The sequence below is a fragment of the Colias croceus genome, chromosome 16, assembly GCF_905220415.1.
Source record: "Colias croceus chromosome 16, ilColCroc2.1".
NCBI classification, from domain to species: Eukaryota; Metazoa; Arthropoda; class Insecta; order Lepidoptera; family Pieridae; genus Colias; species Colias croceus.
The window spans coordinates 1,774,639-1,789,189 of NC_059552.1; the positions used below are offsets into that span (position 1 = coordinate 1,774,639).

General features: G+C 32.3%; 2 protein-coding genes across 2 annotated transcripts in view; one reads left to right on the forward strand and one right to left on the reverse strand.

The window, feature by feature from the left end:
- LOC123698597 (acetylcholine receptor subunit alpha-like 1) overlaps positions 1–14,551 on the forward strand; it is a 204,427-nt gene that overhangs the window by 15,459 nt on the left and 174,417 nt on the right. The gene's annotated exons all lie outside the window — the stretch shown is intronic.
- On the reverse strand, positions 2,869–4,029 carry LOC123698598. Its single transcript, XM_045645307.1, has one exon. It carries the CDS (start codon positions 3,955–3,957, stop codon positions 3,400–3,402), a length of 558 nt encoding a protein of 185 aa, XP_045501263.1. The 5' UTR covers positions 3,958–4,029; the 3' UTR covers positions 2,869–3,399.

The window sequence follows — 14,551 nt, forward strand, 5'->3', positions numbered from 1 at the left end:
GAAAATTATAACAAACTAGCTGTTCCTCGCGGTTTCACCCGCATTGTTCAGCTCCTGTTGATCTTAGCGTGATATAGCCTTATAGCCTTACTCTATTAATGGGCTATCTAACACCGAAAGAATTTTTCAAATCGGACCAGTAGTTCCTGAGATTAGCGCGTTCAAACAAACAAACTCTTCCGCTTTATAATATTAGTAGTATATAACATTTTACTATATAAAAATTTAATATCTACAGATTGATTTTGATAGAACTAGCATTCAGATTCGACAGAATTAATAAAAACATTGAGTAATCGGATCAAATACGAGATTTCTGACGAAATTTATAGGTCAAAATATTTCGGAAAAGTACCAAATCTGGAAGCAAGATTTCAACAGATAGTAGGTCAGCTTAATCTGCATAAAAGTTACCTTCGATAAATTTAAATGTGTTTTCCATATCAAACTCATAATTTAGAAATGAGCCTTTAAGATGAAATTAATTTCTATCTAATCTAAAAGGAACTTTGTTTACCATTGATATGATGTGTATTTTTTTATTTCCTGAAGAGCTTGACCGATTTGCGTTGGCTTATTGAGGATAATATCACATAATATGTAGAAACGTGTTTTAGAGCACAGAGATAATTAGGAAGCTTAATTAGGAGTATCGATTAAAGCAGACCAGCATTACGATGATGTAGCGGATCACATTTCGATATAGGTACATGCTAAAAGGAACATTTTGTCAAATACTATAAAAAATGTCAAAACGCTTCCTTACCATGCATATGCGATTCATATGCTAAGGGTGTGTTTTGACAATTTTTATGGTTAAACTGACATTATGCGAACATTTACTTAGTTTTGTTCAGTTGAAAGCATTTTCAGAGCATACTTGAGTCTTGTTTATGCTGACAGTGTGCGAAGAATTTAAAAATAAAAGGAGTGTTTGGCTGAAGCGGTTTTCTGGTTGGATTTTCCTCGAGATTTATATGCGTATAATATAAAGATTTGTGAATCTCGCATGAAGGAAATTGGGTCAAATGCGTGGAGAGCATGCATCGAGGATATGTGGATTTTAGACAATGATTTTAGATATTAAAGTTATAACGAAAATTGTAAAGTTTAATTTTATTTATGTATTTGATAAAAAGTTCCTTGCATTGCAATTTATACTTGATTTTATTTAACTTCCAATAAATTTCGATCTCTGTCTTCTTGATTATAAACTGAATGTATTACACTCTCAACAACCCTTATATTTTTAATTTTGTTTTGTTAATTTAATTATTTTTAAGAACTCCAAAACTATTGAATTTATAAATATTTTCAACAAGATATTGCTATATGAACAACAAAGGTATTGATTTATCAATACTCTATTTATATCATCACAATATTAGAAGAAATATAAATACATATACCAAGCGAAAATCTAATAACATTAAACTTCAAACATATTTTGTAAACGAAAATCTCAGATCGGATTATCGCCATGATCAAAGACAAAAGTTATAAATAAGATACAAAAAGTCCATTAAGCCAATAAAATGTATCATTGGTAACATCACGACACGGTCGAATAATCGAAAAAGTTGGTCAGATCAAAGGATTTCGGTAAAAAGGAGCTATGGAAGTTTATTTAAGTGTATGTTACTGCTGTGTGGTTTAAACCACAAGCGAATGATATGGTACGTATTGTCTCCTATGTGTTTGGGAAGGTATGATAGGAATAGGAGACACAATATTTAATTTTCTTGTAGATATAAATATTTGGAATTGAAAAATGATAGACATTTACATTTTTGAAAATCATATAATAACAGATGAAGAAATATCTGACTGATTTTTTTTATTAACGCTCATGCTCGATGTACGAGTCAGATTGGTGTTAAGTTTGGTATTTTACATAATAATTTACTATGAGATATAACGGAGATAATTTATCAACAAAGGTTTCATTCGTATTCTCTTATTATTTTCATTTGCACTTATTACAAGATATTTTTTTTTAAGTTCATACCAACATTGATCAGTGGAAAAAATATTTATTTAATACAATTAATCGTGTGTGGTTTATAACTTGCACCACACACAACCATCGTTCCGTCCACTTTCCAGTAACTAAATGAGGATTTTCTGGGATGAAATAAATCTTAAAGCAAATACCGATTCGATAGTTTTTTCTGACATAATTACGGTTGGTAAGCACTTCGCTAGTCAGGGCTTAGCTTTCTTTTGTTTCCCAACTTTTCCGCACGGCTGAGCAGAGCCAATGAAATGAATTCGTAAAGTAATACTTTATGAGGACTTTGTGGACGAAAAAATTGAATCAGAAGTTTTCTTAGTTGAGGGGTCGTTTAAACTTCTTAGCGAATTGCTTGAATGTTTATGGGAAAAGTGGTTATGGCGAGTAACGATTTAGTTTTCTGGCTGCAATCAATATCCATATAATCTACTAGCTGTGCTCCGCGGTTTCACCCGCATTGCTCCGTTCCTGTTGGTTTTAGCGTGATAATATATAGCCTTCCTTGATACATGGGCTATCTAACACCGAAATAATTTTTCAAATCGTACCAGTTGTTGGGATTAGCGTGTTCAAACAAACAAACTCTTCAGCTTTATAATATTATTATAAATTTAATCTGTTATATTAGACAATTTCTATAGTATATACCTGCTTATCTAATACTGGTGATAACAAGCAATCAAGACTAATTAATGAGATGATTGTTAATTATTGGACAGTATTGGACTTGCACTTTAATGGCTCAGTACAGTACTTTACAGTATTTGACTTCAAATTATAAATAAGCTATCCATTATAGGATGTAAAGGGAAACAATAAAATACATTCATTGCATGGTTTACATTTTTTATTAATACGATATCTTACCGATGAATTACTAATAAATAGTAATATGGTTCAGTAAATACATAAGCGATGACTTCCTCAATTTTTTTATATTCATGTGATCTATCAATGAGTTATTGAATATTCCCACAACCATTCAAAATTGTAGCTAATAAGGAATAAGAATAAGGGAAAAAATAGGACGTATAATTTATGTGACTGCCAGAAGTTGCTCACACATTTCACCCTATCGCCTATATATTCTAGTGGAACACTTATGTAACTGGATTTTCCATCCTCCTTCCACACCCTACATTCCAACTTGACATTTCTTTCCCTTTGCAGTGTAGCATTTTATTTTTACGGCCTTGTCTTTTCGAATATTTCCCGTCGCCTCTCGCCCCGTTGTAATTCCAAGGAATTCCCGAATTCTTGGCAGTATTCTTTACGTGCAAGACGATATCCGATGGTTTCGCAATACAAAATATAACTGAGAAACGAGAAACGAAATATGGCGTCGAATTTATTCGAAACTTTTATTTAGGAAGTGTTTATATTGGTTATTCCAAGATAGACGGAGAGCTGTTGTGCGGGAAGTCGACTCTTTTCAGTATCATCCTCAACTCTTCGTTTGCGAATAGAATACTCTCGTAGGACACTGACCTCTTCACACGCAACAAATTGGGCAAGATATTTTCTGAAGGAAATCTCTTTTTCCGCGATATTAGGGTTTCGCTTGTGAGCATCGATATATGAAGCAGGCTTGCGGCGTAGGAAACTAACGTTCGGACTCCGTACAGTACGATAAACAGGAAAAGAGAGAACCCCGCGATTAAATAGTTTCTCTCGATTCGGCTCAATAGCACCAACTTTTCGTATTCGTTCGGAATCTTGTTAGATATTAGTTTTGATATGTTCAGCAACGGGATAAACATACCATAGTATATAATGACGAAGAAATAGAGGGCGATTGAGCTGTAGTACGCTTTGCAGGATTTCATCGCTCTATTGAAATAGACGAGGAGTTTTCGAATATCATACATTGGATTGAGCATTGTCAGTATGACTGCCATTTGGAAAAGTAAAAAGCAACCGAGTATAATGCAGCTCACGTCCATTTCTTCTGTATTACCGGATCTGGTTATGGTTCATGTAAAATTATGGCATATTGTTGTAATATGGATTTCAAACTAGATTTTATTTTATTTTTAACGTATCTGGCACCATTTTTTGTACGGAATGACAATCTAGTGACAAATATAGTATTTTAATTTTTGAACGGCAGCAGCGCAGATACCACTTTTTATACCATAAATAAGCCATAAATAGCCATAAATATTTGGTAAACCAACATTTATTGAACGATTATTAAATATAAATATTATATAATAAAATTGTTCTTACGAAAAAGTAACAGATAAATAATTAGAGGTTTATATGTAATATCATTGAAAAAGGATGATGGCGTAGCAACATGTATAAAAAAATCAAATCTATGAATGTAATCACTAACTTTATTGCTTAATCAGAGTGGAACTAAATCGTTCTGTTGTCTTTAAATAAAAGTCAAATATTTACTTCGTCAAATATATTTTTTTCGTAAAATTGAATTACAAAATATTTGATACTAATTTCCTTCATGTCTTTGTTCTAATAATTTTCAATTTACTCAGAGCAGACACTATATAGGATGCATTTGAAAACTTAGTTTTATCACTTTTCGTCAATATTGCGTGTCTGCACATAAGTTCAAAGTCGAGTAGCTGCGCCATAGTTATCGTAAAATGTATAAGTTTCTCCAATAATATCATTAAACTTATTGCGACAAAGAAACATGTGAATCCAAGCGAAAACTTGCTGAAGTAAAATTGCCATATTAATTCCTTATCTTCGATGTTTTGTAGTAGCTTGGAATAGTAAAATCTCTCCCACATAGTTTCCAAAAGAACATTCAAGAATAGGAATGTTGAAAGTATTAGGAGGATAGTTATTATACTGCTGTAAATTAAACCAAGTATCTCTTATCACATTTGGTTCCTTTATAGGTCTTAATAACAGGAATATAAGTATTAGTTGTACAATTATTAACGATCCTGATAGAGCACTAAAAATATTTATCATTTCTCGTTTAAATGTAATTTTGTGCCAAATTAATTAGTACTTTAAATTGATGATGAAAAGATCGATATTTGCGTGTTGCTTCTCTTTGCAATGCTCAATCTAACTTTGGTTTTTCCAATATAAATGTTTCTTTACTGATTTCTGGAGTATTTGTTGTATTTGTGTCGTCAGAGATAACGTTAATGATTCTAGTTTCTCGTCTTATATCAGATTCTGTATATAAAGCTTTTTTGGGTGTAAACTTGAAGAATTTCTGAATTTTGCAATGTTCACTTTTGCTGAAATCAGCTATTGATGGCCAACGAATTGAATCCTGTTCGTCTTCCGAATCTATATTACTAATCGATAAGTCAATTTTGCTTTCAACATACGCTATGTCTATGAGATCATAATTTGCCATCAAATTCGCGAATTCAACTAACTTGGCTGAGAATTTTAGGAAGTCACATAAGCGTAATGTTACGAGTAGGAAGAATAATGAAAAGGCTCCCAGGATATTGTCTCTTATTGCATTTGTAGCTGCTATTACGTTTTTTAATTCTGTATCAGCTGATTCTTTTTGTTTGTTGGATTTTAACTGACTCAAAGTTTTTGTTGGTGCAATAATTCCAGCCGATATTATAGTTGTTACATACAACACTGCTAGGGAAATAGTAAAAATGTTACTTTTAAAATTATCTTCTAATAGCTTTATGTTCTTGGTTATAGTCACAATATCAAGTACAGGTGATAAGAGAAACAGAATTAGAACAACTTGAGTGAAATTAATAGAAGGCAGTACTATAGTTGAAATATCAAAACTCATTATTTTACATGAAAATTTCGATTGCAAACATGACTGAATATTTACAATTCCGTTACCAATCTGTGGTTACCAAAATAAATATTATGACATAATATACTGTCTAAATTTGTAACAATTGACATAATGTGAAAAATACGTCATTTTACAAATAAAAAGTATGCACTTGTATGCATAACAAATTAATTGAAATAAAATAAATTTCTACTTGTGTAAAATCCTATAGAAGAATGACCTTATTACTAAATTTGATTTCATTTTATACACACTTCATTCAAGATTAACACACAAAACCTAAAAAATATGTTTTCTTGTTGTGTAAATGCGTAAAACTACACCTACTAATTTCTAGACCTTTCCAAACGCACACGAGTGAGACGTTCCTTAATTAATATAGCTATCTCTCTCTTGGGCGCAGGTGTCGATACACTAGATTGTACTTAGAAGTAAACTTTGTAGACGCTAGAGGATTTGCTGCAATTCAACACAACTTAGATTACTTTGAGAAATAATTGCATTGCATTACACTTAGTCGCGAGAGGGTTTATAATAATCCATTATTTTCTTTATTAATGTCCAGTATTAAGTACGTTGTTTCAAACAGTTTAAGTGGGCTCTACATTTTACTGCGTGTACTGTGTCTATGACATTAATTAGTTTCTCTAATATTCTCATTTATAAATGAACGAAATATTATTATCGATGGCTTTTTTTACACTACATTTCAGATAGTGAGCGACGTTATTATTGACTTTGGTGGAAATTTCGTATTGGTTCTACCGAGTAAATTACCAGATAAAAAAAATATTCAGCGCGATATTGCGCTCTGTTTAAATGATCTACGATCTCTGCATCATAAAGATCTTAAAACAAAATATATAACAAGATAAACATAACCCGTTTAAATTAAAAAGTCCAATAAATAATGGTTAAAATGAAATGTTTCCGTACGTAGCGGGCGGTACAACAAATATTTGCAGAGTGTAAAAATTTCCTCGTTTACGAGAGACGTAAACGATACATCACCTTCTGTAAACTTGACTCAATCAATATCCTCAATATTATGAGAATTCATTGGATTTTATAGCCCTATGCATATAATTACAATCTATTTTAATTTATTTACATGTAAACACATTATCTATTCTAGTACTAATATTATAAAGCTGAAGAGTTTGTTTGTTTTGTTTGAACGCGCTTATCTCAGGAACTACTGTTCCGATTAAAAAAAAATTTTCGGTATTAGATGGCCCATTTATCAAGGCAGGCTATAGGCTATATATATATATAATATATATAATATATTATATATATATAGTAGTAATAATATAATATATATATAATATATATCATCACGCTAAGACTAACACGAGCGGAGCAATGCGGGTGAAACCGCGGGGCACAGCTAGTAAGGAATAAACGGTTATATACTTGTAGGTGTATGTAGATCGGTGTGGAATTTTGGCAATTACGTAAATTAATACAGTAATACACATTTATGCTATTTACAGTATGATTGTGCTCAAAACATAAGAGAGTAAATGGTAAAGAAACTCCTTTTTTGAGCAATTTTATGCTTTGTTGAAGACAAATTATTAAATAAAATTGAAATTTGTTCCGGCGCCAACAGCGAATCAATGTTTGGCAGAAGTAAGTTCTTTCTCTACTTAGTAAGCCACTCAGTATATTTATTGAATTTTCGTTCGGAACATAAAATAGGAGCCAAGTCATTGAGCTGTAAGAAAAATAAAAATAAACCGTGTATTACTTCTTATATTGAACTAATGGATGTCATAACGAATTTAATTTATATATTTATATAAGCACTTAAAATAACAGTAACGTAATTATATAAGTTTTCTTGTGCATACCTGTAATCATATTAGATAATATTTGTTAGTTGTTTAGATTTAATTGTTATAATTTTTATGTGTACTCTGATGGTATGTCTAAATAAATAAATAAAATATATTTACTCCGTGACGTATTTCATACTATGCAGATTGTGGTACGTATTTATTATCTTATGCAGATAGATATTAAAACAACTACAATTATATTCTTTGAATATTAATAAACCAATAATAACATAGTTGGTACCTTTAATAAAATCTCTCGCAAAAGAGTCCTATTAAGTCCACTCTATTTAATCCTGATCAAATGCCAATATTAGAATCTATGTTCAATGCCTTTGAATCTGTGGTCAGCGTTACGATAAATCTTCTATAACCAGTATCCAATAATATCAACTAAATATCCAATCCCTTTGATATATCTTTGTTTCCACCATTTTATCAGGGTCCGTAAATGAAGAACGTGAGGCCAAAGGTCCCTCGATTTCCTCTCAAAGAAATTCGTTTATTGGGAAATATGCCGCGGAAAATATACTATTGGAGCCGGCGTCGTTTGAATTTAAATCATATTTATCGGATATTGGGTGTATAGTCCTATTTTTTCACTTTATTTGTTAATTGAAGGTTTTTGTGATTTTTAACATTTTAATTAGTTAGTAATTAGTATGACAATTGGCAGCTCTCGGTTATTAGTAGTAGTCAAATAATGCGTACGAAAATGTATTTCCCCCTTTACACTCATACATGTATCTTCATAATAATAATTAACATATTATTTGCATGGCAAAATTCCCAGTAATTATAGCTGAAACAGCAAAAGTTTAGTATTCAGGTCGTTACGCAACATTATGTCCTAAAATATAACAATAGTCCATGAATTTTCATTTAAAAGCTTACACGATATTTGTTCACGTACTAACTTTCATAAGCCAAGTTTCCTTGTACACTGTAACACCATAGTATAAAGATAATAAGTAAGTTATCTTCGAACAAAGGTACATCGTGCCATTTGTACGCGGAGCGCTTGGCCACGTTCTGTTCATGTACGTACGCAAGCTTGACGCACGCACACAGCGCTGCTCGGTTCTTTCTCATGAACCGTTCTCGTGAGGGCCACGCCATTGCTGTTAGCGATCGGTTTTTGTTTATGAAATTATTTAAAATATCAATGTGACATGTGACAACCCTGCGCATCGCGAGTTTAGGTACAGTGCGCTCCTAAGCGCCGGGAGTTAGCCTACTTGTTTTTTTATACTATGGTAACACGCAAGCAACTTTTATGTTTCCACATTGGCCCTCGCCGCTAAAGGCTTTCAGTTCTTGTTATGTTTTATAACGGTCGCCTTATGAATTATTTATGCGTATCAACGATTAGGTGGTGAAACTTTTCGGAATAGATATGAGGGGTAAATCCGGGTTCGCATCTAGAGATAATAACGAATCAAAGTTTTTAAATGGGCACGCTGTAGGTTGTGTTATGATAAGCCATGTCCATTAGGATCTATGTTATATAATGCGTAAAGAGGATGCCAAGTACGAATAATAATAGTAATATTTAAGTCATTATTTCATATAGGTAGCTATTTAGTTTATTTTTAGTTATTACATAAGACTTGAACTTTGCTTCTATTGTTTTATGAAACCACGGTAAAAGTGAAACTTTTTTTCACAATATAGTTAGACATTTTTAACTAAAAATTATCGTATTTGTACGATTATTATCGTACGTATCGTGCGTCACGCGACATGCGCTACACAGACCAAAAAGTTTGAGACGATGTAATAAAAGTTTCACTTTAATATGATCTTATGAAACGATCCTAGCCTTTTTTTTAACAAAATAAAAATATTGATTGCAACAACTCACTGAATTAAGTAATCAAATTGATATCCATTGTTCGTAAAACGAAAATAGCTTCAAACTTTCTGTTTATTTTATGACAAGTACAAAAATATCCCGAGATGTTTGTTCAGAATTGAAATCCCTTTCTTTGCGTTTAATGAAACAATTTTGTACAGAGTTCTGCGCTTCAAGACGTCGTAATAAAGGTCCGTGAGTTAGTACTTTCATTGCGGTAGCGGACTGAATTGTATTCGGGACTTTTTCCTTTATTGTTAAAATATGTTTTTAGCGATGTAATGTAGTTATGATTTCAGGATAGTTTCTATTGTTCTCGACTTTAATTGGATTAGTGGCAATGTGTTCGACACATTGAAGACGGCTTATTTCTGGTACCTTTCGATTTAGATAGAAATAGTTTTATCTTGAGAATTGTATAAATAATTACTAGCTGCGCTCCGCGGTTTCACCCGCGTGGCTTCCTATTGGTCTTAGCGTGATGATATAATATAGCCTATAGCTTTCCTCGACGAATGGGCTATCTAACACCGAAATAATTTTTCAAATCAGACCAGTAGTTCCTGAGATTAGCGCGTTCAAACAAACAAACTCTTCAATTTTATAACATTAGTATAGATTTAGTAAAGCCTATATTGAATAAGTTAATTGTAACTAATAAGTTTGTATTAGAAATATAATAAACTAGCTTTCCGCCCGCGGCTTCGCCCGCGTTTTCAAAGAAAAACCCCTTCCCGTAGGATTTCCGGGATAAAACCTATCCTATGTCCTTTCTCGGGTATCAAAATATCTCTATAACAAATTTCATGCAAATTGGTTCAGTAGTTAAGGCGTGATTGAGTAACAGACAGACAGACAGACAGAGTTACATTCGCATTTATAATATTAGTATGGATACCTGCACATTTCCAAAAACCGTCATTTAAACATGAAGACTTTATTATAATTAAAATTATTTTAATAAATATATTATTCATGTTTAGTCTGTGGAGTGTAAGCTGGCATTCAAAATCCGCTCGAACCTTCGTCAATCATGTTTAATGTTGAAGCTGTTGTTTAGAGGCCAAAAATCTAAACAACGTAAAAGCCAGTGAATTTTTAATTTTAAGTGAAAAGTTTTTCGTCTTAAATGGGGAAACGGAAATGTTGGGAGATGAATACAAAATCCAATTTTACTGTGTTTTTATTATATTTTAATACATAATATACTTCCCTGTCTTTATTTTAAGTACATTTCAGTTTTAACCTCAATCATCGGTACAGCCTGTCAATCAGCGCTGGTTTTGTGCAGCATTTTGCTGAGGCTGTGTCCTTTTGCCTCATTTAATTTTTAGAGAAATTTTGTGTGTAATGTTTTTCGCAATAAATATCTTCTTTCTTTCTTAATATCTGGGGGCACGGTAGTGCCCCCGCTAAGACGATCTGATAACTTTTTGACAGTGCTAGTCATATGGGCTCGTCTTGGCAACATTTTACATGAAAATGTTTTTGGTGGGATGTATCTTTCATTAAAAAAATTGAGCTTTTCTTATTCACGTGGTATACAACGTAAATGAAAGCTGAAACTTGTCAAAGTTTTTAAGCTATTGCATAGCTTCTATCGTGGGCCTTGAGCGCGGGGACCGAATCGAGAAATTCCGTAACGAAAAAAACTCACGCTCCCCACTCCGACGGGTAGAGGTGTGGCTTGAAGGCATCGTGGCGTGCCACACGTCGTTTTTTTCTTTACTCATGGAATTTTCCGTTTACCGCGACAAATTCAACAATATTAGCTTGAAATAAATTGTATGGTTCATTATAATCGTAGCAATCAAAACCAGTAAGCTCTTAACCACTGATAAGTATGATTCATGAAGAAGCTTCAGGCGAATTATAAACATTTTATGCAAATGAACCAAATCTAAGACGTTGTTAGAATATTTTGTTAATGATGTTGTGATAAATCATGTCTCTTGGGGCTTTGGTATGTGTTTGAATGGATAATATTTAGGGAATTTAGAGTGGGGTGTGTTGTAATCATATATATTGTTTTATAGAGCGATAATCATAAATATTGGTTTAGCTTAATTCTGAGGATAAGGCAATAAAATTATGTATGGTGTAGTATATAGGTCAGTTGATAGCTGATACAAATAGTAATAAATTAAAGAAAATGATCAATTCACTCGCCCTTTGATGTAAAATATCACCACACTAGATTTCCGCCCGCGGCTTCGCCCGCGTTTGCAAAGGAAAACCCGCATAGTTCCCGTTCCCGTGGGATTTCCGGGATAAAAACTATCCTATGTGTTAATCCAAATTACCCTCTATATGTGTGCTAAATTTCATTGTAATCGGTTTAGTAGTTTTTATGTGAAAGAGTAACAAACATCCATACATCCATACAAACTTTCGCATTTATAATATTAGTAGGATTGAAAAAAGAAAATATTATTTTAAGTCCGTATATTTTGCTTATTTTTCCTAGTGGTAGGTAAAGGCCCCTCGTTTACAATGTCTATTTCTGGAAAGTGGTCCCCAATCTACTAGAATGGATCCGAATCGTCCCTCCACCCACGTATAGGGTATATTCGTTTACATAAATACCTAGTCTTTTCATACCACAATTTTGCCTATTACTACAATTTATATCCTACCAAAGTCAAGGGGACAACATGCTATAGTATCTATAAAAACGTAATGTCCTATTAAGTTCACATAATATTATTATACTAGCTGTGCTCCGCCGTTTTACCCGCATTGCTCCGGTCCTGTTGGTGATGATATATATTATAGCCTATAGCCTTCCTCGGTGAATAGGCTATCTAACACCGAAATAATTTTTCAAATCGGACCAGTAGTTCCTGAGATGAGCGCGTTCAAACAAACAAACAAAATCTTCAGCTTAATAATTTTAGTATAGATAATATTATACACAACACAATTTTGCCTTAATTTGTATACTACTATATAGTCAATATTTCCTCACTATAGTAATTATTAGTATAGAAACGTAATGGCCTATTCAATCAACTTATTATATTGCTGTGTCACCATAGAAAATCGTAATAATACTTATTCCTTACCTTAATCCAACACTCGAAGTTGTCGCGTAATATCGAAGTAGAGAATTACAGCAGATAGTAACAGAAAAGTTATTTGGACAAAGTACAAACGATTCGGAACATATTGTATTTGTTGTCTGTAATTGAATGATCGCTGACGGCTATCGAGGTGCTTCTAATGGACGGAAATTGCCAAGTTTCCACGTTAAAATATTTCCTCTTTATCTCTCGAGAGGTGAACTGGTCTTTACAATATACTGTTAGGGTTTCGTTAGTGGTGAAGAATGCTTTTATTAAGGCTTTTATACATTGTATGGTATAAGTATAAGGAGTGAGAGAGAATATATTTATTAGATAGTACGAATCGTTTGGTTTAGATTATGTGATATTATGAATAATTAACTTGTTCGTTAGACGACATAATTATGTGTTAAAGCTTAATTTTTTTAAATTATTTGTGAGGCAAGTTTATGATTTGCACGTTAATTACAGAAGTAATTATTTTTAATCAATTTTCTAATATTCGAGTTCACAGTCCAAACAGTCAAAGTAGCTTGGAGTGGACCCGGCTAATGGTATTGAAAAAAACATTATAGATATTATTTCATTATAAAAGGGATTTAAATGTTATCTGTCTATAATAATTAAAAATAAATTTACCAAGATATAACTATGAAAAAGTTCGCAACCCAGCATATCCGTTATAATATTTTCATTTCAGCATTGTTCGGGTCACGTGAACTGAATACAGGATATTCCAACAATAATATATCGTATAGATACGAGCAAAAACATTGCGCGCTAGCAAAAAACATAAAAACAAAACCCGCGAATGTCCACGGCAATGTATTCCGCTCCAATAGTTACGTTCTGATAAATGAATCGTGGTGATAAAGTGCTTGTACGATATTTTCGTTTCCCCTCATCAACTTTGTGACAAAAAGCGGTAGGCCAGGCCTTTGACGTTATTAATTGGGCTACAGATACGAAAGTAATTATTACAACATTCTATTTGGTTATTGGTATGAATGTTTTCTATCGAAGTTGAGACGATTTTAAGTAAAAATAGAGTTTACTCAAAATATTTAAGTGTATATTAAAAACAAACACATTTTTTTTATTTTTAAAATATTGCAAACATGTTTTCAACACTATTCAAAAATTGAACAGAAAATTACATGAGGTTTCTAATTTCACACATAAATTTTACATCCTTCCAGTCGTATCTTTTATTACCACTTCATACCATTTTCCCATCAAAATTACCGAAGTCATTAGCTCACTGCTTGCTTGTCTCAATGTAAGGTAAACAAACATGTTTTAACAGCATTCAAAAATACCTAAAATTTGTTTTTTTAATTTCACCAAATATGAACTGTTATATGCACCATTTTTTAATTATTATTGCCCGAAGTCCACAGCTCACTGCTTGCTTGCCTCAGTGATCATCCCAACTCATAGAGGTGTTCGGTTTATTTCCCTACAAAAGCCCTTCCTAACAACCCTCGGAAATTACGTTTGAAGTGACATTTCAATTCACTCTCAAGTAATATAAAATTTAATGTATTGTGAAAATATATCCGTTTCGCTTACCTTTCAGATTTATTTTGTATCATTTTATAGGCTGATAAAAATTTATTTCATATCGTTTGAAGATGTTGATAAATGTGTTTAAATTATTATGAATAAACCTTAATATTGCTACTATAGCTGCTGTTTAAGTTGACATTGTATGTCTGAAACACGTATCAATTTCGATGAAGTTAATTATTGTTATTAATAGACTACTTTTATAAACATAATAGATAAAGAAAATAAGTTGATTCCTAAAAAATCTTGCCTTTTTACATTATATAAAAAAAACCAATAGAAAACAATACAATATATATACATAAAAATCGTCTGATTATTAAAATATTACATTTACAGGCAACAAAAATTAAGTGAACTTTTCTAAAAGCTTTTAAAAGGTGCCTCGAAGGCCGTCGAATCAAGTCCCGGAAAAAGGGACGAGGTTAAACAAAACGATTAAAT

Excerpts from the sequence above, each read along its gene's own strand:
- LOC123698598 (XM_045645307.1), bottom strand. The coding sequence starts at position 3,957 with ATGGACGTGAGCTGCATTATACTCGGTTGCTTTTTACTTTTCCAAATG.